Source organism: Mustela erminea, chromosome 1, assembly GCF_009829155.1.
Source record: "Mustela erminea isolate mMusErm1 chromosome 1, mMusErm1.Pri, whole genome shotgun sequence".
NCBI classification, from domain to species: Eukaryota; Metazoa; Chordata; class Mammalia; order Carnivora; family Mustelidae; genus Mustela; species Mustela erminea.
In genome coordinates this window covers 3,282,534-3,306,913 of record NC_045614.1, presented here as the reverse complement: position 1 = coordinate 3,306,913, position 24,380 = coordinate 3,282,534, and the positions used below count along the sequence as shown (strand labels likewise).

General features: G+C 57.4%; 1 protein-coding gene across 9 annotated transcripts in view; it reads left to right on the top strand.

Moving 5' to 3' along the window:
• Window positions 1-18,858, top strand: part of DPP9 (dipeptidyl peptidase 9) — a 39,156-nt gene extending 20,298 nt beyond the window's left edge. For 5 of the 9 annotated variants that reach the window (XM_032306927.1, XM_032306933.1, XM_032306941.1 and 2 more), the window contains 11 exons: window positions 1,011-1,188; window positions 1,356-1,518; window positions 4,892-4,971; window positions 8,098-8,250; window positions 8,699-8,834; window positions 10,460-10,605; window positions 11,526-11,672; window positions 12,856-13,008; window positions 13,654-13,796; window positions 15,292-15,403; window positions 17,824-18,858. In XM_032306927.1, the coding sequence (XP_032162818.1) occupies window positions 1,011-1,188; window positions 1,356-1,518; window positions 4,892-4,971; window positions 8,098-8,250; window positions 8,699-8,834; window positions 10,460-10,605; window positions 11,526-11,672; window positions 12,856-13,008; window positions 13,654-13,796; window positions 15,292-15,403; window positions 17,824-17,916 (1,504 nt within the window). In that variant the 3' untranslated portion in view covers window positions 17,917-18,858. Of the gene's footprint in view, window positions 1-1,010; window positions 1,189-1,355; window positions 1,830-4,891; window positions 4,972-8,097; window positions 8,251-8,698; window positions 8,835-10,459; window positions 10,606-11,525; window positions 11,673-12,855; window positions 13,009-13,126; window positions 13,262-13,653; window positions 13,797-15,291; window positions 15,404-17,823 lie in introns of those variants that run through there. The other 4 variants (XM_032306951.1, XM_032306960.1, XM_032306956.1 and 1 more) reach the window with 4 other exon arrangements.
• Window positions 18,859-24,380: the final 5,522 nt, after the last annotated feature.

The window sequence follows — 24,380 nt, the reverse complement described above, 5'->3', positions numbered from 1 at the left end:
GAGGCTCCGCGCCCGTGGCAGGCTGCAGGCTCTCGTGGGCGCGCACGTGCCCGTGGCGTCCTTCGCCGGCGTCGTCTCTGTTGCTGATTTTCCACACCGGGGTCCAGGTTTCCCACCTGCGGGACTAACAAGCCGCCGTTGCAGACCTGTCCATTTACAGCTGGAAAGAGCTCAGAAAACGGTTTTTCAAAGTCTCTTCCAAAGCCGCTTTTTTTTTTCTTTTTTAAAGATTTTATTTATTTATTTGACAGAGAGATCACAAGTAGGCAGAGAGGCAGGCAGAGAGAGAGGGGAAGCAGGCTTCCCACTGAGCAGGGAGCCCATTGCGGGGCTCGATCCCAGGACCCTGAAACCATGACCTGAGCCAGAGGCAGAGGCTTAACCCACTGAGCCACCCAGGCGCCCCGCCCCAGCAAAGCAGCTGTTCTGAGGATAGAACATAATGACGAAGGAGCTCCCAAACCAGATTTTTTTAAGCAGTCTACACCAGCACGGGCTCGAAGTCCTGACCCCGAGATGGAGAGCTGCCGTCTCCACCGGCCGAGCCAGCCAGCTGCCCGAACCCCAACCAACAGGATTTTTTGAAGTTGCCGTTCGCTTCCATCTCAGGTCCTTAAAGATTCACGTTATTCAACAGAATAAACAATTTATTTCCCCCAAAGAGAAAGAACGAAAGCACATTGTTCGTTCGGAGCAAAACGGGCAGTAAAGAACCATGTATGTGGCAGAAATTGGCAGATGTTTTTGAAATGCTGCTCTAAGGTCTGATGACACGGCATGTTTCCAGAATACTCGGGTTACAGGGCCCTGTCACCCCCCAGGCTCCCCTGAGGGCATGTGCTGGCCAGGAAACCTTTGTGTGCTGTGGGCTCACTAGATCAAGGGCTCACTACGTTAGCAAAGGAGGAACGGCTCTGGGCCCACATAAGTTTGGGGGGGGGGCGTCTGTCACCCAGCTTCCCCCTGCTGGGCCCTGAGGCCTTCACCGTCTCTCCCTCTTGCTCTCTCAGCGCCTGGGCTATGTTCCTGGACCGGCCCCAGCAGCGGCTTCAGCTCGTCCTGCTGCCCCCGGCCCTGTTCATCCCCGTTACCGAGAACGCGGAGGAGCGGTTGGCCTTCGCCAGAGCAGTGCCCAGGGACGTCCAGCCGCACGTCGTGTATGAGGAGGTCACCGATGTGTGGATCAACGTAAGGGTGGGGAGCTGCCGGTGTGCGCCCCGCCCGGGCCCCCAGACCCCCAGTGGGGCAGGGCTGGGGCAGGCGGGGGTCTCTGGGGGGCGGGCTTGTCCTCTACACGAGACCAGCCAACCCTCAGAGCCTCACCTTCTCATGCCTCTTCTCTCCTTCCCGGACAGGTTCATGACATCTTCTATCCCTTCCCCCAGTCCGAGGGAGAGGATGAGCTCTGCTTCATTCGTGCCAACGAGTGCAAGACTGGCTTCTGCCACTTGTACAAGGTCACCGCCATCTTAAAGCCCAGTGGCTACGACTGGAGTGAGCCTCTCAGCCCTGGGGAAGGTGAGCAAAGCCTGACTAACACCACCGATCACCCAGGCAGCTGTCTGGGCCTCAGGGCACTGCTTACTCACTGACCCCACCCTGTGACCAGTTCCATGAGGGAGGGGCAGGATGAGGAAAAAGCCCGCCTTTCCCGAACATCCCTCACTGCCTGGCGAGGTTACTAGGGGCAATCGTTCATTCAGTCAGTGTTATCTGTGTAGCACCTGCTACGCACCAGGCCCATCTTGCACCAGGGGTTAGCCCACCACTGCCACGGATCAAATCCGGCCCCCCATTTACTTTTGTAAATAAAGTTTTATTGGCACATGGTCACGCTCATTCTTTTACAGAGTGTCTGTGGCTGATTTCATGCCACAATGACAGAGTTGAGTAGTGTGACAGCAGTGTGACCTCTAGCTTGCAAAGCTGAAAATGTTGGCTGTCTGGCCCTTTACAGAGAATGTGGCCAACCCCTGCTCTAGGTGCCAGGGGTGTGATTACTCAGAGAGAAAGGAAAATCCCTGCTCTTACAGAGCTCTCTAGTGGAAGACATGGGCAAGAATCCAAAAACAATTGAGAGTAATGAGCGTGGTGGCAGATGCCCCAGGACAAGAGGCTGGAGAATGAGGGGCCTTCTTTCTAGGATGGGAGGTCAGGGGACATCTGTGGATAGTGTTATGAAGCAGAGACCTAGAACAGGTGGCAGAGGCAGCCCCACAGATCATTCCAGGTTGAGGGCACAGCCTGTGCAAAGGTCCTGGGGCAGTAGCTGCCTGACGTGTTGGAAGAGCTGAGAGGAGACTGTTGTGGCTGGAGCAGAGTGAGTAAGGGGGAGAGATGGAGGAGGGGAGGGCAGAGAGGAGACGGGGCAGCTGGTGCGGGGTCAGGTCCTCAGGGAGGACTTGGGCTTTTACCATTGATCTTATATCAATTTAAAGCCATCGCTAGGGTTGCCGTGTGGGGTACAGCTGAGGGGCAAGGGGAGGTGACAGGGATGGGTCATGGCAGCAGGCTGGACTGACGCAGGTGGCTTTGATGCTGGATGAACTTCGACCTCCGAGTCCCTGTGGTGCGGTGGTGGATCCGACGGAGAGAGAGAAGGGGGAAAGACGCAGGTGCCTGGAGGGATTTGGGAGGGTCCGTGTGAGACAGGGAGACCTGGGGGGGACAGTTTTCGGAGAGAAACGTCTAGTTGGGGTTTGGACATGTTCACGTGGCAGTGCCCAGAAGTGGCTGTGCTGCGCGGGCGGGTCCACATGCCTGAAGTTCCAGGGAGCAGACGCATGTGCAGTGGGCGTGTGGGCGTCCTCACACAGACGGCGTCTCGGCCTTGGGACAGGATGGAGCAGCAAAAGGCCAGGTCTGGGCAGGGAAGCAGTGTGGGCTGCGAGCCAGCCCAGGGCCCCTCAGGCTCTCCCCCACGAGTGCTACGGACCCCGGGCCAGCTTGTCCTCAGTGGGGGCATCCCAGGCTCTGAGCAGTACTCCCTGACCTCACCCACTCAGTGACAGGAGCACCCAGGATCGTGACAGCCCCAGATGTCCCCAGACATCGCCCTGTGTCCCCCGGGGCCAGATCTCCCCAGGGGAGCCCCCCAGTTCAGAGGCAGCCCCGCCGACAAGCCTGAGGCAGTGCCACCCAGGGCACGGAGAGCGCGAGGGGTCAGGGGAGCCGAGCCAGGGGCAGGAACAGGCAAAGCCACAAGCTGATGGGGGTCGAGTAAGACAGGGACAGAAGAGCGACTGCCCTCTCTGGGTGTTGCCACCGCCGTCACCTGGGGTGTACTGCAGTCAGCACAGGCTGGCTAGGCCATCTCCAAGGCGGCTTTCTCTGTGGCTCTCCGGTATTGTGCTTTCCCGTTTGTCTGACTTGGCCGGACCACCTGATCTTACTTCGGGACACCTCACTGCGCACAGCCTCGACACAGCCTCTGTGGCCACAGGCTGGAGCTCATGGCAGGTGCCCCTCCGGCCTCTGTGGTGAGCGCCCCACGTTTCCCACCTGCCCTCCCCGCTTGCACTTCCTGGCATGTGGCTCAGGCCTGCTAGGTGCCAACTGGACGGCCGAGTAGGCAAGACCTTGGTCACTTTGGACCAAAAGGCATGAGTTCGTTAGAGGTGCCATGGGCGGGCCTGGGGGAGGAGGAGGGTCAGGAGCCTGGAGGACCGGCAAGACGCGGGAACAGCACCGGCAGGAGCGGTGTGTCGGGGCCACATGGGGTGTCCTTTGCAGAGGAGGGCCCCTTGAGAGAGAGAGAGACGGGGGTGGGGGGTGCCGAGTGGGCATGGTCGGCAGCCCCTCCACAGAAAGGTGCCGGCTTGTACCCAGAGGACTGAGGGACCGTGGCCGCAAGCGGGGAGCGCCCCGGGTCCTCCCAGTGGGGCAGGAGGACGGAGCAGAAGCAGGGCTCTTAACAGTAGTGCCCTGCGGCTCTGCTGCCCCTGCCCCTTCTGTAGGCACCACCGATAGGATTTGCATGCGCGCCCTCCGCAGCAGCGCGCGCTAGAGCTGGACCGATACAGAGAAGAGGAGCGGGGCCTCTGTGCAAGGGCGACACGCAAACTGGCGGAGCTTTCCAGGTTAAAACAAAAGATCTGGACGAGTGACCAGTCGGCCGGGTCCGGCCTCCATGGGAGTGAGGGACACAGGTGGAGCCTTTTCTCCCTCCCAGACCCAGCTGTCCAGAATGAAACAGCCATCACTCGTAAACTGTCTCAATAAATTTGGAATGTGTGCCAGCAGGCTTCCCGTAATTATTTACCTGGCGGAAATTCAAAACAGATCTACCCCCAAAAATCCAAAAAGTATGTCGTAAGAACTCAGCCGAGACTTTGATTAGCCAAAGTGGGTTTTTTTTTATTTGTTTTTAAAGATTTTTAAAATTTGTTAGAGAAAGTGCATGTGCACAAGCGGGGAGCAGCAGAGGGAGAAGCAGAGAGCCCGATGCGGGACCCAATCCCAGGACCCTGAGATCATCACCTGAGCTGAAGGCAGACGCTTAACCCACTGAGCCACCCAGGTGCCCCTCAGCCATAGTGGTTTTAACCAGGATCTGGTTTTCCACAGTCCAGACTTGTGCTGAGAGGTCACAGGTCGCAAGCCCTGAAGTTGATGGTTTGGCCTCTGCGGGGTTCTAATACCCGTGCTTCCAATATGAACACAGCTGTCTGGTTTTCCCTGGGAGAGGCCGGAACCTGCACACAGCCTCCGTGGCGGGTCCCTGCTCTGTCCCGTGGCTGGGGCTCAGCCCGCTCACTCTCGTCTCCCCCCTGGCCCGGCTTGCACGGGGCTCTGGGACAAGTTCGCTCAGGTGGAATTTGGCCTCAGGGCCTTTGAGTCCCCTTCACGCCTGCCTGGGGCCCCCTTCATCTCTTCCTTTCCTTACTTCCAGATGAATTTAAATGCCCCATCAAGGAGGAGATCGCGCTGACTAGCGGTGAATGGGAGGTTTTGGCAAGGCACGGCTCCAAGGTACCAGAATCTCTTTGCAACCCTCCCCGCCTGCCCCGCACGCACGCTTGTACGCACACATGCATAGACACTTGAGTACGCTCGCTCCAGCTTCCCTGCAGACCCGTGTGCCTGTGGCTTCTCTCTTCCCTCCTGGCTGCGCCTGCCTCCTGCTCTGCTCCACTCAGCTCCGTCCACTGCTCCAGCACGCCCAGGGCCACAGGGCTCTGGCCAGCTGGAGACAAGCCCAGTCCGGGACGTGGGGGCTCCTCTGTACACCTGCGGCATTCCCGTAGCCTTCTCCTGCTCCATGAAATCACCTCTCCCTGGGAGAGCAGTTGATGAGACACTTTGCCTACCGTGGGATTGTCCTGTGGCATCCAGCGGGCCCTGCCCCAGTGTCTGTCCTTGGGAGGTTTGGGGACAAAGACACAGCTGCAGAGACAAGTGGTGTACCTTCCACTCGCCCAAGTGAACGAGCATAAAATCACGGCAAGACTTGCCTCTGATGAGAGCTTCTTCACCAGGGTCCAATTCTACAAAATTCCAAATTTTATGGCGTGAGCTCTTAATCAGACTTCCTGGATCCCTACCTCACACCAGCATAAATGCCTCCTGGACCAAAGACAGACATGAGAGACGTTAGCGTGCGTCCAGAGCTGCTCGTGCAGGGGAAACAGTGGTCAGTACACACTTGAGTGAGCCCACGAGGAGGGACAGCGGTAGGTCCAGGTGGCACGCCTGACTCAGACCAGAAGCAGGTGTCCGATCTCACACTCACCTCCCGTATGTGAGGCGAGTTGGAGGTTAGGGTACCAGAGGGTTGAAGGTTGCCTCCTCGTTCGCTCTGCTCTAGTGGATTCTTGCTAAGAGACGCCCCCGCACCCCCAGTCCCTCCCGCTCAGGACTGCTCACATCGAGGCGTCCTGGGCACCGTGGAGCGGCAAGAGCCTCCCCGGCCCCATTCATCCCAGCTGTGACAGCCACAGATGTCCCCAGATGTTGCTACATTTCCCCGGGAGGAGGGGGCAGGACCGCTCTGATGAGGACCCTGCTTTAAAGTAACCCAAAGCCCCCAGCATAGCGTCTGGCAGACCTGCCAGCTGGAACTTTCCCGTTTTGCCACCCCGTAGGCCTTGCGGGCCTTGCATGCCTGGGTTTTTACCCAGATGGTTAAAAAAAAAAAAAAGCTATGGCAGCTTTTTATTTTTATTTTTATTGTTAACTGACATCTCGCTGACACCACAGCAGCATGTTCAAGGTTACAGAGGGAAAGACAGGCCACTCACATCCCCTCCAGAGGCTGTGCGCACCGGCAGGGCGTGGGTCTGAGCCGTCTGCACTATTTGGGGGCCTCGGGGGTGGGGGAGATCCAGGCGCCCGGGGAGCGCCCCCTTCCCTATGTGCATCTTCTCCCCTGGTCCTGGGGACAAAACTGGCCGGTGACTGCGCATGGCTGGGGGTTTTCTAGAGACATGCTCTGTTTCTAGAAAACCTGCGTTCATTTGAAAGGGACGGCAACAAAGGATACATCAGTGTCTGTTGCACAAACTGAACCATTCTAAGTAACCCGACATTAGGGATCCTCTCACTCCCCACCCCACCCAGGCTCCCGAAGCTTTGTGCTTTCGGAGGTGGCCGACCGCGGCGAAAACCCCAGCGGAGCGTTTCTGTGTGCGCACATGTCCACGAGACACTAGGGTTTTTTGTTTTGTTCTTTTTATTTATTTATTTATTTATTTATTTATTTTTAAAGATTTTTATTTATTTGTTAGAAAAAAAAAGATACAGAGCGCAAGCACAGGCAGACAGAGTGGCAGGCTAGAGGCAGAGGGAGAAGCAGGCTCCCTGCCGAGCAAGGAGCCCGATGTGGGACTCGATCCCAGGACTCTGGGATCATGACCTGAGCCGAAGGCAGCCGCTCAACCAAGCCACCCAGGTGTCCCTGTTTTGTTCTTTAAAGACTTACTTAAGGGACGCCTGGGTGGCTCAGTTGGTTAAGCAGCTGCCTTCGGCTCAGGTCATGATCCTAGCGTCCTGGGATCGAGTCCCACATCAGGCTCCTTGCTCGGCAGGGAGCCTGCTTCTCCCTCTGCCTCTGCCTGCCATTCTGTCTGCCTGTAGTCGCTCTCTCCCCCTCTCTCTCTCTGATAAATAAATAAAATCTTTAAAAAAAAAAAAAAAAAAAAAGACTTACTTAAGCCATCTCTGCTCCCGGCATGGACTTGAACGCACAACCCCAAGATCGCAAGTGGCACATTGCTCCGACGAGCCGCACGCCCCTCCACAGGACATCGTTTTAGAGGATCTGGAGGAGTTGGGGTGTTTTTTTTTCTTTAAGAAAATGTGATTTTATGTGGCTGCAGAGAAGTGTGCCATCATTTTGAAACCCATCTGTCATTTTGGACATTCAAGTCATCTTCCTTTTTTAACGTTAAGAACACAGCATGTCTGTCCTCCCCCTTGAAGTCATCCCCAGGCGGAGCCCTCGGGGGCAGGTCCCCAGAGCAGAGTTTCTGCCTCAGAGAACACACCATTAAGTGTTTGACCCCCGTGTTGCCAGGTTGGTCCCAGAGAGGCCGTAAGTGGCTCTTCCGATCCCCAGAGCCAGAATTCCTTCCCGCTCTCCCCGAGGCCTCATCACCTAAACATCACACCGGGGTCTGAGGCGGGTTCACCCAGGAGGCAGGTGCCGCTTCTTAGCCCCGAGCGCCTGGGTCAGAGGGGTGGGCTGACCCCTTGGGGACCAGGGCTCCGGGAACAGATGGGCCCTAGGGCCCAGGCCGGCCCCTCTCTCAGCCTCTGTCCTAGTCACTGTGCCCTCTGCTCCGCCCTTGCAGCTCTGGGCATGCCCAGAAGGGGCTGTCTGGGGTCGCGGTTCCAATTTCAAGTCTACCTGGGGACGCAGAGTCGGCCCCTTCCCCTCCAGGTCCGAGAGGCGCTTCTCTCCCAGCGAGCTCCTCTCCGGCCGGTGTGCTACAGCCCACTGGGGAGAGAACAAATGTCCCCGCCACAGAGCTCGGGGCCCTCCCTGTGGGGGCAGGAGAAGGGCCTGCGTCCCTGCCCCAGCCCCCGCAGCGGCAAAGGCACGGGAAGTCCGAGGCCCGGACTGGGGCTGCTTCACGAGGAGCCCCTGTGCCCCCACAGATCTGGGTCAACGAGGAGACGAAGCTGGTGTACTTCCAAGGTACGAAGGACACGCCCCTGGAGCACCACCTCTACGTGGTCAGCTACGAGACCGCGGGCGAGATCGTGCGCCTCACCACTCCTGGCTTCTCCCACAGCTGCTCCATGAGCCAGGTGGGCCCTCCCTCGATGTGCCTGAGGGCACCACTCTGGCACCCATCCTTAGCCTGTCAGAACGTTCTAGATTATCAGGCAGTGGCCGTGCCCAGGGCTGCTTCCGGTCCAGGTGTTGTAGAACCAGCACCATGAGCAGGCTCTGGCGTCAGAAGGGTCTGGGTATGAGCCTGGGTCTGTCAGTTACCACTGGGGTCGGGGTGTTGGGGGTCCCCGGCCAGGGGACAGATTCCTCTCGGCCTCAGTTGGCATATCTGTGAAATAGGGGCGATGGTACTAGCGCCCACCTCACATGAGGGGAAGAGTTTCGAAGTTTAAAGGAGTGAGCGCACAGGGCAAAGACAGTAAATAGGTTGGTGGCTGATGGGGGCAGGGGGGAGCCAAAGCGGCCGGGGAGGTCGGGAAGGACGCGCGTGTTGCGGTGCTCAGCGCCCCGTCCTGCCTGCAGAACTTCGACATGTTCATCAGCCACTACAGCAGCGTGGGTACCCCGCCCTGCGTGCACGTCTATAAGCTCAGCGGCCCCGACGACGACCCTCTGCACAAGCAGCCCCACTTCTGGGCCAGCATGATGGAGGCGGCCAGTGAGTAGCCCCCACATCCCTGGGGACCCTGGCCAAGTCTCCCTGTCCCTGCCATCCCCGGGAGCCTCCGCTTGCCTGTCTGTAAAATGGGATGCAGCCCTGTGAAGTGACCCTGGCGAGGGAGGGCTGTTCCGGCAGCTTCGGGGCAGCAAGGGGCCCAGGGCCCTGAGAGCTCATCGCTGACCATTACCAGTGACCCCACCTGTCCCGTGCGCCCTGCCACTTGGGCCAGTCTCTAGTTTCCGCACTGCGGTTAACATGGCACAGAGCGATCAGCTGCCAGACCTGGGGGTCCCCGTGTGGGGCATCCTCATCCCCTCGGGCTGCTGTCTCCAAGGGTGTCTGCGCAGGGCACACGTCCTGATGCCTTTGCAAGGAGCTGGGGGTCAGGCAAGAGCGCGGCCTTCGGCCTTGGGGGACAGGAGGCAACTTACCCATTTGCCCAGGAGTTTAAGGGGTGGCCCAGACTCTGTTTAGGTGACCCCAGATTGTTTGCTGGCTGCAGAACTGTAGTCAGTCTCCCTCAAATGTGTCCCTTCTCTTTGAAACGGTCCCACAGCAGGCAGTCTGTAGGATGAAAACCAGACACTCTGGACAGCGCCTAGTCCACGGGGATCACACACTAAAAGGGACACCCTTCCCTGACCCCAGATTTGCCACTTGCTAGATTACTAGAACATTGTAGGAAGTAAGGATCCCTGGCGTTTGTGGGATGTTTTGTGGGCCGGGAGGCGTCTTGTTAGGTCGTCACCCTCCGGGACCCGGTGAGAAGGCTCCAGCCAGTAGCTCACTCAGTCTGACTCTCCCCATGTTACCGCAGAATGGGACCGCGCAGGAACCCCGGGCCGGGTGTTGGGCCGGGGGTTAGAGAGGACACTGAGGGAAGGGTGAGTCTTATTACCAGGACACCCAGCACGGCAAGGGGCACAACAGTGGGAAGTCCTGCGTCCTGGTGCCCAGCCCTGGGCTTCTGGGCAGGTGGAGTGGGGTCCCACGTCCGGAAATTGCCGGTCTTGCCATGTGTGTAGCTACCTCCGTGAGAAGTGGGCAAACATGGCCTGCGCCCCAAGCCCATCCACTCCCGGGCATTTAGGGACTGTCCATAGCCACACTAGGCCTGTGACAGCCAAGCCACGTAGTTAAGACACAGAGACAGAAGTACTCATCGTCTGAGCCTTTACAGAAAGCACTTGCTGTCTTCAGCCTCCGTGACCGTTGACGTATTTCTGTTTAGTTGACTTTCTCTGTTTACCTAAATAAACTGTCAAGGTAATCATAAAGAAGGATAATGGCCTCACTGTCGTGATCGGAAAACCACGGTCGCTTGGCAGCACTGAAGGGGACAGTCAGAAGCAGACAATAGCACTGGCTGTCGCTCAGACCCCAGAGGCGCGGCCACCCCCATTGGAGATCAGATCAGCAAGTGTCGTGGGGGACCACAGCCTGCCCAGAGTCCTTTGGGGCCCTCGGATTCTGATTTAAACCATCACGAAGCACAGAAGACGGGGTGCCCCCCATCCCCCACCACAGCCAAGGGCTGGGGGGCCGCAGAGTGTGGGTTTCTGCCACCTGTGTCTCCCTGGTGCCCTCCGGCCCGCGAAGCCACAGCCGCTCTGTCTCCGCAGGCTGCCCCCCGGATTACGTGCCCCCAGAAATCTTCCATTTCCACACGCGGTCAGACGTGCGGCTCTACGGCATGATCTACAAGCCCCACGCTGTGCAGCCTGGGAAGAAGCACCCCACGGTCCTCTTTGTGTACGGAGGCCCCCAGGTTGGTGTCAGCCCTGCCGCCCACACCCCCCCTCCTTCATGCCAGGACTCAGGTGCCAGCCAGGCCAGAAGGAGGGTTCGTGTGAGGGGGCCGCAGCCCCACTGACCACACAGGGTCCTTGGGGGCCCTCGCTCCCCTGCCTCTGGGCGTCTGTGCACCCCACCTTCTCCCGTAGCTCTCTTCCCTTTTCACCTGCTGGTGCTCCCTTGTCCCTCTGGGAACCCCCCCCCAGTCCCCAGGTGTCTGTCTGGCCCACCTGCCCAGCAGTGACCCACTGTCACCCCTGGTCGCATACTTGTTCTCTGAGAAGGGGACGAGACAGGTCCAGGCAGGCAGACTGGCATTTGGGTCTGTGTGAGATGGCTGTTCCTCAGCTGGGGGTGTTCTGTCCCCCAGGGAACATTTGGGGATCCCCAGGGACATGTGTAGTCATCAGAGCTATGGTGGGGGCCTGGGACAGTCCGTGCCCCGCAGTAGGCGACGCGGCCCCCCCAGGCCAGGGGCTGATAAGGCAGCAAACAGCAGTAGTGCCAAAGTGAGAGACTGTTTTACGTCAAGTTAGTCTGAGAACAGCATCGGGGTTTGTCTGTTTTTGGAGAGAACTGCAGATAGAGGGGAGGCAGAACGGGGCTGAAAAAATCAGGGACCGAGCCCAGGGAAGGGCTGGGGAGGGGGCCCGTCTCAAGCGCAGGCTCGGCGGAGGGACCCCCACCTGGGCTTCTACTCCCCCGTGGCTAGAAGCTTTCTGGGGCCGCCCACAGCCTTCACAGCAAAGCGTGGCAGCCCTGATGAGGCTGTGCGACCCCAGCCCCGGCCCCGTGCCCTCTGGCCCGTGCAGCCCTTCCTGCCTGGCTTGTCACACTGGAGTCCTTGCCACTCACCCTAAAGCTCCACGGCCCCTGCCCGCTCTCCCCTCCCAGGTGCAGCTGGTGAATAACTCCTTCAAAGGAATCAAGTATTTGCGGCTCAACACGCTGGCGTCCCTGGGCTACGCCGTGGTTGTGATCGATGGCAGGGGCTCGTGTCAGCGAGGGCTTCGGTTCGAAGGGGCCCTGAAAAACCAAATGGTAACATGTCTTCACAGTTTCTCGGGGCCTTCCCTGTGTGGTGAGGGGAGCCCTGGGGCCCGGGGGCAGCTCTGGGACACCTCCTCGGGGCAGTCCCAGCCAGGATGCCAGGATTAGTCGGGAAGCCTTTTGGAACCAAGGAGAATGTCCACTCTGATGCTGTGCTTTGAGCCGCACCCCATGGGGAGACAGAGATGCACCCGTCCCGGTGCCCGAGGCCCAGATGAGCCAAACATAGCAGTGTAGGCCCCGTCAGCAGGAAGTCCCAGTGGCTGGACCAGCCGGGGACTGGTGGATCTAGAAGTGGTGGTAATGGTGGTGATGGTGATGGTGGTGGTGATGGTAGTGATGATGATGTGGTGGTGATGGTGGTGATGGTGGTGGTGATGGTTTTGGTGATGATGGTGATGATGGTGGTGATGATGAAGATATGGTGGTGGTGATGGTGATGATGGTGGTGATGATGATGATGTGGTGGTGGTGGTGAGGATGGTGGTGGTGGTGAGGATGGAGATGGTGGTGGGGGTGATGAGAAGACGGTGGGCATGATGGGCGTGATGGTGGTGAGGAGAATGGAGACAGTAGCGTTGATGGGAATGCTGGTGATGGTGGTGAGGATGGAGACGATGGTGGTGTCGGTGGCGGAGGCGAGGAGGGAGGACCCGCCGGCGCTCACGGTGGGAACACTGGTGATTGTGATGGAGACAGCGGAGACGGTGGGAACGACGGTGGTGGGGGTGGTGAGGATGGAGACGATGGTGGAGGGTGGTGACAGCGGTGAGGACGGCGGTCATGGTGATGAGGATGACGACGGTGATGACAGCCGCTGTCCGTCGAGCCTTAGCATGTCCAAGGCCTCCGAGCGCAGGACGCTCGCCACCTCGTTTCCTCCTTGCGCCCACTGCAAAGTGGTCCTATTCGCGTTGACGTCCTAGCTTTGGGATGAGGAAACTGAGGCCCAGAAGGGGAGATGGGACCCTCTCCGGGTCAGCCAGGAGGGGACAGGGCAGGACTGAAGCCGGGCCCCTCTGACCGCCGCCCCACCCCCGAGAGCAGGCTGGAACAGGGTCTGGAGAAAGGAGTAGCTTCTGGAGCTGCTGCTGGTCCACAGGGGACAGAGGTGGGACAGCAGGGCACACACCCGGAAGGAGGCCTCTGAGAGGTGCCCGGCCTCGTCCCCCAGGGCCAGGTGGAGATCGAGGACCAGGTGGAGGGCTTGCAGTTTGTGGCCGAGAAGTACGGCTTCATCGACCTGAGCCGAGTTGCCATCCACGGGTGGTCGTACGGAGGCTTCCTCTCGCTCATGGGGCTGATCCATAAGCCCCAAGTGTTCAAGGTGGGTCCCGCCCCGTCCCCCTCCTGGTTGCGGGCACCCGCCTGTGCCCCCTCGGAGCCCGCCCCCCCGGAGAGGCGTCTCGGCAGGGGCCTTGCCACGTGGCTGTTTCTCCCCGCAGCAGCCCCATGGGGCCGAGCCCCCCTCCTCATTGCCCGCCACTGCTGACCCCAGGATGGCGTCCGGCTGCACAAAACCCCGCCAGCAGCTCTCTGTGGGAGGCTGAGCCCGGGACCCCGGCCTCGGATGGGCAGAGGTGGGGCACGGTGTGAAGAGCGTCGGGGGAGGGGCCCAGGCCGGCAGCACTGTCCGGGCACCGCGGGGCGGCGATGAGGAGGAGGAGGCAGGAAGGCAGTGGGACCAGGGAGGGGCCGATCCCGGCCTGAGCGCACTCGTTCAGCTCACCCGCCCTCCCTCGGCAACGCACGACCCGCGGGGGACGCACGGTCTGAGGGCCCCTCCCCGCCAGCCCCCGTGTGCATGCCCACGCCTCACGTCCTTCGGGGGAGGCCCCGGGACCGCCGGCAGGCGAGCGAGGGCTCCTGAGTCCTGACCCGTGTGTGTGTCTCTCTCTCTCCTCTCCTGTCCTCTCCCTCTGCTGCTCTCTGTCCCTGGCTCCCTGACCCGCTCTGTCCACTGGGCCCTCAGGTGGCCATCGCGGGCGCCCCGGTCACGGTGTGGATGGCCTACGACACAGGCTACACCGAGCGCTACATGGACGTCCCGGAGAACAACCAGCTGGGCTACGAGGCGGGTTCTGTAGCTCTGCACGTGGAGAAGCTGCCCAACGAGTAAGGCCCCCACCGCCCCAGCCTGGTGGGCGCCAAGGCCCCCATTCCTCCTGCCGCCCCTCCCTGGCCCCTGCCCTTGCTGGGGCAGACCGGCCGCAGAGTCTCCCACATCGGGGCTGTTCTCTGGCGGGCCCTAGGCCTCCCTCTCTGCGGCCGCCTCACACCCCCGTGAGCCCTCCCCGTGTCACTGCTGCTCACAGAAGCAGGCCGGCGCCCAGGGTGCCCTGGGAGGGAGGAGGCTCGGGCCTGCCCTCAGAATGATGGAAAGAAGGGTCTAGAGTCGTGCTGCTTTGCACACGCAGGCCTCCCTCACTCCCCAAGCACGGGGCGAGCTGTGGGGCTGTCGCCTGGTCTTGAACCAGATCGGCCTGTTTTGTGGACTTCTTTGACATGCAGTGGCTCGGGACACAGGTCCCCATGGTCATCTGGGGCCGTGGGACTGGCTGAAGCATATACCATGTCATGCTTCGCCATCAGCCTCTTTCTCTGAAGGGAAGCGTGGTGTTGCCGCCGTCTGGTGCGGCTCCGTCTGGTGAACCACTTCCCTGGGCCCTGCCCTCCATGCTGGGCTCTCCGTGCAGGCCGGCGCCGCCTGGGCCCCCTCCCCCTCTCCCAGTGAGGCCGCTCTCCGTGGGCTGGAGTGCGGCCCAGGCTCTCCGGAGACGCCTGGGGACAGCTGAGCTCGAAAACCCGGAGCTCTGGGCCTGTGCCGTCCAGTCCGGGAGCCAGGAGCCCCCATGTGCCCCCGGAATGTCAGTTCACGTGGGTTCACAGCCACTGACAGAGTCACTCCAACGGGACAGACGCGGACTGTCTGGTTGGCAGGGGGTCGGGGGAGACCGCTAAGGTCGGGGGTCTCTGCTGGAGCTGAATAGACCTGCTGCTCCCCAACATCGTGAATCCACCAAATGCCCCGGAAGCATTCAGTTGGACATGAGGAAGTTTGAAGTTTTGTAGATTTCACCTCAATAAATTATGTTTAAAAATCAAACTTGTAGGGGCGCCTGGCTGGCTCAGTCGGTTAAGTGTCCGACTCTTGATTTCAGCTCAGGTCATGATCCCCAGGCTCGGGAGGTCTCGGAGAGCCCACTCGGGGCTCGCTCTCCCTCTCCCTCTGCCCCTCCCCCTCCTCGCTGGGGAAAAAAAAAATCTAATTTTTTAAAATGACAGGCCCTTGGCCACTCCTGCCACATTTTCAGTGCTCAGTAGCTGCATGTGGTGATGATGGTGGTGAATGCAATGGGTAGGGCAGGTCTAGAACATTCCATTGCCCTGCAGTGCTGTGGGGCGGCACTGTTCTAGAACCTTCCCGCACCGCTCTGCTCCTTGCCTGGAAGGAAGTGGGGGGGGTCTTCAGCCCTGCTTGTCATACCCCCAGCTTTGAGGCTTTCAGTTCTGCCCACCGCGCGTTGCAGAGCTGCGGTCCCGCCTGCCGCTAGGGCTGGGCGTGAGCAAAGGGTCCTGCCTCAGACCCTCACCCAAACTTGTCTTCCAGGCCCAACCGCCTGCTCATCCTGCACGGCTTCCTGGATGAGAACGTGCACTTTTTCCACACAAACTTCCTCGTCTCCCAGCTGATCCGGGCGGGAAAACCTTACCAGCTCCAGGTAGGTGGCGCCTCCCCAGGAGCCCGCAGGTGGGGAGGGGCGGTGTCACCTGCCGCTGCGCTGCCCCCCAAGGCAGGGCTCCCCCCCCATGTCCCCACATGTAGTCAGCGATCATGTACTGGTCACTGGTGGTGCCTCAATGCCAGGCACACTGAGGGGACAGGCCAGCGCCTGCCCCACTCCCAGCTCAGTCTGGTGGCGGAAGGTCAGTGTTACAGAAATGAGCACGCCGACACCATTGTACCTTAACCTGAGAAATTTGCCTGGAAGGAACGGTACAGGGCACTGAGAGCATCTCAGGGTCACTGGGATCAGAGAGGAGCTCCCCAAGGAGGTGACCTTGAAGGACGCTGGAGAGTAGGGGGTACCCAGCTCAGCCCGGGGAAGGGAGGCCCGGGGTTCAACACCTGCCACGGCAAAGTGTGGGAGGCCTCCCCTGGGGCTGGAGACCAGGGTGGATGGAGTAAGCAGAACGGAGTTGGGGGCCAAGGCAAGGGGATGGCCAGGACATGGGGGGGGGGGGGGTGTGTTGGGCAAGGGGCGGGGCTTCCACCATAGGGGATGGTCTGGTCCGCGAGACATGGGACCTTGGGAGAGGGCCGAGGTTGGAGTGAGGGGCGGGGCTTCTGCAGTAGCAGGGTGGGGCTGGTCAGTGAGACGCGGGACCTTGGTGATGAGCCCGGCTCCCTTGTAGCCCTCTCCAGACAGAGGCCCATGAGACCCAATGGGATGTGAGCCATATTCAGTCGTCCTGGCAGGAAAGGGGCCGGCCAAGCAGGAGAGGTGAGAGGGGCAGATTTTATCACCTGCGCCAGGGCCAGTGTGTCTGCCTCTCAGAAGCCTCCCACACTGCCCTCAGGGGAGTGCGATGTCGCGGTTTGACAGATGGAGAAACTGTGGGTTCTCTTGGGAGAGCATTTAGCACGCAGGGTGGAACAGGAGTCCTGTGCCCCTGCCTCCCTGTGAGGAGCTGGGGGTGACATGAGACACTCCGCTGGGGCCGGAGCAGGGCAGCGGGGGAGGGAGGCCAGAGCAGGGCAGCGGGCGAGGGGTGCCGGAGCAGGGCAGCGGGTGAGAGAGGTGGGGCAGACCCCAAACCAACCCCCTTTGGTTCCAGGTACCCTGGAACAGACGTCTGGGAGGCTGGTGGTCCCGGGTCCTCCTGGTTCGCACATCACATTTGTTGTAGACCAGGCCCAGGCCTGAGGGTTGAGAGCACAGCAGGAAACCACACAGAGCCTCTCCCTTTCCTCACAGCCAAAAGGAGGAAGAAGTAACCAGGCAGCCAGACCCAGGGTAGTGTGAAGGGTCTCTGTCCCGGGCAGTGCTGGTGCCTGAGTTCGGGAGGCGTGAAGCTCGGGAGGCTGCAGAGCAGCCAGGATCCGGCAGGACCCAGGAGACTGGGTCTTGATGCCAGACTGGCAAGTCATTGCAGAGGTCTGAGCTGGGCAGTATGATCAGACTTGTACTTCATCTAGGGATAGATTAAAGAAGGCAAGGGAGGAGGAAGAGACCTCTGGGCCCTTGGCTGTATTCCAGAGTAGCGAACTGGAACAGTGGCTGTGGGCCTGGAGGGGAAGGAATGGTTTGGTTCACAAACCCATCTTGCTGGCAGGGAGAGGTGAGGAACGGGCTCCCTGGCCCTGGTACCAGCCAGTCCCACCCAGCTTGAGACAAGGGTCAGAGGCAAGATCTAAAAAGCTCCTGTCACTGTCACCCACCGTTACTGAGCCTGGACATTGGCTCAGCCAGGTCTCGGGGACTGGGTGATTCCTTGGGGGTGGCCCTTGGCATCTAGTCCTGGGCTCCCCTCTGGGGACGGTGCCCCCTCAGGTGGTGAGGGAGGACCCAGGAAACACTTGGCAGAGTCTGGGGCGGAGGGCCTGCCGTGGGAGGTGGGGCACGGCAGGTGCGGTCCTCCCTCGGCCTTTGGGTCCAATGCAGGTGGCTCCAAAGAACAGCACCAAGGGTCTCAAAGACTTGATGCCCCCCCACTCCCCGCTGAGGTGGGTTCCCTGTACCTCCCCAGGTCCGGGGACAGCTTCTAGCCTGGGGCAGAGAGGTGGGCTCCCGGATGTGCCATTCCTAATATGCCCGGGCGCTGTGTTCCGGGGACTAGCTTGGCCAGCCCTGGAAAAGCCCTGGAGAGGCCCACAGTCTTCATCGCTTTTCCAGGCTGGTGGCTGTGGTCGGGGAGGTCGTCACTTGCCCAGAGTGCACAGCAAGCGGGTTGGGGGAAGCGGGGGCAGAGGGAGTATGGAACCCAGGTCCGTCAGTCCAGGGTGCCTGCTCTTTCCACAGCCCCCCCAGGAGCCGCCCTGAGCTGGGGACTGGTGGGGGGCAGGGGCAGGATGCCCCGCAGCGATCGCCTGGGGCAGGGTCCCTCTGTGTCACCAGCCCTGCCTTCTCTGTCCACCCAGATCTACCCCAACGAGAGACACAGCATTCGCTGCCCTGAGTCCGGCGAGCACTACGAAGTCACACTGCTGCACTTTCTACAGGAACACCTCTGAGCCCTCGCCGCCGGCCGCACATTCAGAGCACAATGGCTTTGCCGCTGCCGCCTCCCGGGAGCCAGCGGGAGGGCCCCAGTGGCCCCCGCAGCCCCGCCCCCCGGCGCGGCGCCCCCTCCCACCGCCCCCGCTGGACCGCCCCCCAAACCCAGCCTCTGCCTTCGCTGCCCCCACGCCTTTTCTCCTTTTTGTAACGCTCCTGGGTTTTTCGCCTGCTGCTTCTCGGTTGCCAGGACGGAGAGACGAGCCCCGCATCCAAGAGGCACTTCCTCAGGCCATCCTCCTCCCTCTACGTTGTCCGGGAGCTGGAGCCTCAACTCCACCGCGAACCCCCCGGGGGGGGCGGGGACCCCGAGGACACTGGGCGGGGCCGGGCCTCCTCCCCGCCCCGCAGCGGCCCGCACAGAAGCATGCGTTCGCCTTTCCTTCCAGACCCGCCCCGGTCCGAGTGTGTTTTGTGGGGAGGGGGGGGGGCGTTTTTTGATGATTATTTAAAAGACAAAGCAAAGGGGGCCTAAACCTGCCGTGGGGTCCGCCGCCGCCCCAGAGTCCCAGCCAGCCCGCCGGCACCTGTGGGGGCGGGGGCGACCCTTCTTCCAAGTGCGGCGGGGGGCGGTGCGCAGCGGGCCGCGAGCCTCCCGCCTGCCCCTGAGCGTTCAGCGGGCTTTGAAGCGCCGGTCCCGCACGATGCCGGGGCTCGGCCTTGGCAGTGGACCCTTCCCCGCCTCAGGGTTATCCTTCCTCCTGCCTCTCCCTCCCTGCCAAGCGTTCTGCGGGGCGGGCGGAAAGAAAAACAGAAAAGAAGCAAAAACAAAAAAACCCCACCTGAAACGAACCACCTCTACATATTATGGAAAGAAAATATTTTTGTCGATTCTTATTCTTTTATAATTATGCGTGTAAGAAGTGGACTCAGTAAACGATTCCAGATGGACACGCCGAGGCCTGCCTGAGGTTCCTTCCAAGCCTGGGGCTGGGACTGGGGGTTCCTCCCACACGCGGGGTCCTGGGAGGCGCCAGGTCCCGGAGATGGCCTGCACCCCATCAGAGGGTGCCAGGGAGGACCGTTCTGGGATGCAGCCCCGCTGTGTCCCCCCAGGGACCCAGCCCGGGATGTCCTGGGCAGGCGGTCCAGCCCACAGGCTTCCTCCTAACAGCTCCAGCCATGGTGCACAGCCTTCTGGCCCGTTACCTGGGCCTGGATGCCTTCACTTACCTAGTATCTGACCAGAGGCTCGACTGCATGGTTCTGGGCTCAGGAGGGCAGGCCATTCCCCTCTTCCCGTCTGTCCCAGCAGCCAAGACCTAGGGAGAGCTGAGGCCGGCTGCACACTGGTAACCTGAGTTCCCAACAGCAGGATGGCCTCTCCTGGCACCTTCACCCTCCCCAGACTTGGAGAAGTCCTGCTTTTATTTTTAATGGCTTAACAAGTTAAACCGTAGCACAAAAGGATACACAGAGAAAAGACGCCTTCCTTCCAGAGAGGCGATCACCTCCGGGTCTCTATTATTAACACCCGAATTCTCTTCCTCCCTCTGAATGTGCCAGAATTTATTTTACCAGGCACATGTTAAGGGATAATCAGTTATTCTGGGCTTTTCTCTTTAAATCAGGGGTCAGTGGACTTACTCTGCAAAAGGCCAGAGAGTAAATATTTTAGGCCTTGTGGGCCAGACAGCCTGGGGTACAACTACTCAACTCTGCCCTCCTAGTTCAAAAGCAGCCTCCAATGATCTGTAAAGGAGTGTTTGGCTGGTGCCAATAAAACTATTTACAAAACCAGGCAGCGGACCAGATCTAACCCACAGGCTGTTATTGATCAACCCCCAGTATAGGTGATACTGTAACAAATAGTCTTGCACATATTTTGGGCATATGTTTGAGTTCATAGGATAAATTCCTAGAATTATCAAAAGGCATACTCTTTAGTTTGACAGAGTACTGCCAGATTGCCTTCCAAAGAGAACACCTCAATGTAAACCGCTCCAAGAAGGGTGAAGTGTGCCTCTTACCCACTCCTTCGCCAGTAGTACCTGCTATCAGATATTTTTATCTTCACTGATCTTAGGAGTGAAACGTGGTATCTTGCTGTAATCTGAACTCACCTTTCTTTTATGTGTGGGGATGTTTTCATGTTTTAAGACACTTGTTGACTAGCAATCATTGCTATAGATCAATAGATCGTTTGATCTATTGGATTCATTGATTTGTGGACTCTCTTTACATATGAAGGAAATCAGTCCCTTGTCATCCATATTGGAAACAACAATGTTGTCAATCTCAATGTGTTTTATGGGTAGGGAGCTCAGCCAATGAAATGTTCAAAATCCCAGTCTTTTAAACTTTTTTTTTTTTTTGGTCAGAGAGAGTGAGCACAGGCAGACAGAGTGGCAGGCAGAGGCAGAGGGAGAAGCAGGCTTCCTGCTGAGCAAGGAGCCCGATGTGGGACTCGATCCCAGGACGCTGGGATCATGACCTGAGCCAAAGGCAACTGCTTGACCAATTGAGCCACCCAGGCGTCCCTAAAATCCCAGTCCTGAGAATAAGATGCCTTTCGCTTAAACCTCTGTGCAACAAAGTGGAGGAGGGGACTGGTCATAAATCACAGAAGGACAAAAACCTGTGGCAAAGGGCACTGGGCTTGCTTCAGGAGCCTTGGCAGCTGGAAACCTGCACTTGTCTCCAAGCAGGAACTCTTCCTGAGAACCTTCTACTTCTGCCTCACTCAGTCGGTATTCAGATTGCCATGAAACAGCACCTGTTGGCATAACTTCAGTCATTCACTTTCCTACCTGACAAGAGGTCTGGAAAAGGAAGTGGGGCGCCAACCGGAAGGAGGATGGATAATGGGCAGCTACAAAAGGACAAGTGTCCTTTGGCAGAAGGTCAAGGTCTCAGAGGTGGCAGGTAGACACATTTGATTCTTCCAGACTGTTTTGTGGGCCACTTTTCTCCTCCACTGGTGGGGGAATCTGATCCGTCAGTCGGGGGGGGGGTGGTCCCGGCACTGTTTGAGGCTGCCTGTGCATATGCTTTCCTATTGGAAAAGCTCATCTCTTCCATAATTGGCAAGAACCCATATGTGATGGACATAAAAGCCTGTGTCATATTGGATGCAGAGACTTCCCCGTTTGGCCTTTGTCTGCCAACATGTTTATGGTATTTCAGCACAAACAAACAAAAACTGTGGACATGTAGGAGGTTGCAGAATAGTAAAGAGTCCCATGGACCCTTCACGCAGCTTACATCTTACATCTTACATCTTACCTAAGCACAGTACGTTGTCAATATCAGGAAACCAACACAAGTGCAGTGCAATTAACTAGACTCCATACCTTATATGGATTTTACCAGCATTTGCATGTGCTCACTGGTGACTGTGTGTCTGTTCCTTTTTGTCACCTGTATAGATTCCTGTAACCAACACCACAGTCATAATATAGAACCGTTTATTCTCAAGAAAGGAGTTCCTCCGTGCAATCTCGTTATATCCACACCTATCCCGCTTATGGTGCCCTGGACACAGAGAGAGAGATGTCCATGGATATTTGTGTCCCCGAATGGTTTCCTTAAGGACTGCTAGTTTTCATGTCATGATTAAAAAGCAGGGTCTTTGGAATAATGGTTTGTGGTTTTTGTTTGTTGTTGTAGTTGTATTTTTTTACTTTTAATCTCTCCATTGTGATTTTTTTTCCCTTTGAGGCAAAAAAGGAAAAACAAAAGAGGTTTGGGCTCAGTCTTTCTGAAAAGAAAACATGCACACACAGCCCTCCCTATCTTCAGTGGGAGACTCAAACAGCTCACAACTGAAGTATCTTGTTAGTAACAGCTCTTGGCCACTAACTGAATCCTTCAGAGTGATGGACTGAAGGTCAAACACAGCAGGTGAGGTAATGGGAAAGACATCCAACAGGACCATGCTGTGTGAAACACAGAATAAGACTGTCATCATCCAGTTTATGGAGCCAATTTCTAATGGGTCCAGAGCAGGCAGTTGCAAGGAGAAAGAAATTTCTTAATGTGAGCAGATAGGCCAATTTAGGACAGGCTGCCCATACCAGAAGGACATCAGTATTGGAATTAGTGTTAGCTGCGGAGCCGTTAGCCTGCGGGAAGACCCTCCAGACCTCCCTGAAACTGACCTTCATTCTGTGTCTGAGGGAGTTAAAGGGATTTGAGAACCTGAAAGGTTTTTTGATAGAGCCATGCTTAGGGGTTACCTCTGCTAATTTCTTTCTGGATTCTATCTTTTCAAGTCAAGAAGGACGAGGAAAGGGGCACCTGGGTGGCTCAGTGGGTTAAACCTCTGCCTTCAGCTCAGGTCATGATCTCAGGGTCCTGGGATCGAGCCCCGCATCGGGCTCTCTGCTCAGCAGGGAGCTTGCTTTTGCCTCCTCTCTGCCTGCCTCTCTGCCTACTTGTGATCTCTCTCTGTGTGTCAAATAAATAAATAAATCTTTTTTATTTTATTTTATTATTTATTTGACAGAGAGAGATCACAAGTAGATGGAGAGGCAGGCAGAGAGAGTGAGAGAGGGAAGCAGGCTCCCCGCCGAGCAGAGAGCCCAACACGGGACTCGATCCCAGGACCCTGAGATCATGACCCGAGCAGAAGGCAGCGGCTCAACCCACTGAGCCACCCAGGTGCCCCAAATAAATAAATCTTAAAAAAAAAAAAAAAAAGGAAGGACTAGGAAAAACAAGCTTAATTCCAGACACTACAGACCTCATCATTCTTGTATTCTTGAAAATTTAAGCAATTTGTGACAAAAAAGTTATGTGTCTGGGCAGGAGGGAGCTTGTATTAAGAATTCTTTTTTTTTTTTTTTTTTTAAAGATTTTATTTATTTATTTGACAGAGAGAGATCACAAGTAGGCAGAGAGGCAGGCAGAGAGAGAGAGGAGGAAGCAGACTCCCCGCTGAGCAGAGAGCCCGATGTGGGACTTGATCCCAGGACCCTGAGATCATGACCTGAGCCGAAGGCAGCGGCTTAACCCACTGAGCCACCCAGGCACCCAAGAATTCTTATTTTTAGAAATTTCACCTGCATTTCCTCAGCTAATTTTCCTGACAACTCCCAATGTACGGATTATTTTCTTTTTAGTTTATTTTGAAACAATTTTAGGCTCACAGAAAAGCTGCAGAAATAGTGCGGAGCTCCTGGAGACCCTTCACCCAGCCTCCCCTAATGGTCACATCACCACATAACCATGGTGCAATCAGGTTAAGGATAATAGATAATAGGATTGTATTGATGCTAATTTTCTAGCCAGAAAATTTCTGGCTAGAAAATTAGCATCAATACAATCCTATTTTCTACTACATAGAGGCCATTTTTCTGGTCCAGGATTGTTGCTGACTGAACACGTCCATCCAAAATACGTATGTTGAAAGCTAACACCCAATGTGATGGCATGGAAAGGTGGGGCCTTTGGGAGGGGTTAGCTCACGAGGGTGGACCCCCACGAATGGGATGAGTGCCTTCATGAGAGAGGCCCCAGATGGCTTCCCACCCCTTCCAGCCCGTGAGGACAGTGGGAAGAGTAGCATAGGGATGCCTATAAACACCATGCCTGCTAGATACTCGCCTTGATCTTGAACTCCCAGCTTCCAGAACTATGAGAAATTAGACCTGTGTTTGTTTGTCCCGGTCTGCTGTACTTTTGTTACAACAGACTGAACTCAGACAAGGACCCTATCCAGGATCCCATACTGTGTTTCCTTGTCTTGGTCTCTTCACTCTGTGATGGTGCCTCAAGCGTTGTCTTTCATGATGTTTTCGAAGAGTACTGCCCTGTTATCTTGAGGGATGTCCCTCAGCTTGGGATCCTGTAGGATATTTGCTTATAATTAGATTGAAGTCATTCATGCACTTGGGGCAGGAAGTCTAGAGGTGCAGCTGAAAATGTCTTTTCAGTTGTTGAAGTCTCATTGGTGACACTGGGTTAAAGAGGGTGTCTTCATTATAAAATGACTATTTTTCCATTTATAACTAATAAGCACCTTGGGGAGAAATACTTTGAGCCTATAGAAAAATCCTGTTTTTCATCATCCTTTCCCCCACCAGCTGTTAGATCTGTTAACCTTAAAAAAATAAAACTGCCAGTTAGTTTACCAGTAAAAATAGGTTTATTCAGGAATAGTAAGGAATTGCAACCCACGACCATGGAGCTACAGCGAAAACAGGAGGCAAATCTGCAGACCAAAGGAAACGACTACTCTTAAACTGAAGAAAGAGCAAGTGGGGAGGGGCAATTATAATCAAAAAGTCCCCTGCCCTCAGTGCCAGGTGTGGTGACTTCTCATTGGCTGGGCTGGGCGGGGCTGTGGCTGCCTATCATTGGCTGTGCTGTGGCCGTCTCTTATTGGCTGTACTGTCACTATCTCTCATTGGCTAGGCTGTGCCTGTCTTTCATTGGCTGGGCTCTGGTTGTGTTTCATTAGCAGTGCTGTGTTTCTCTC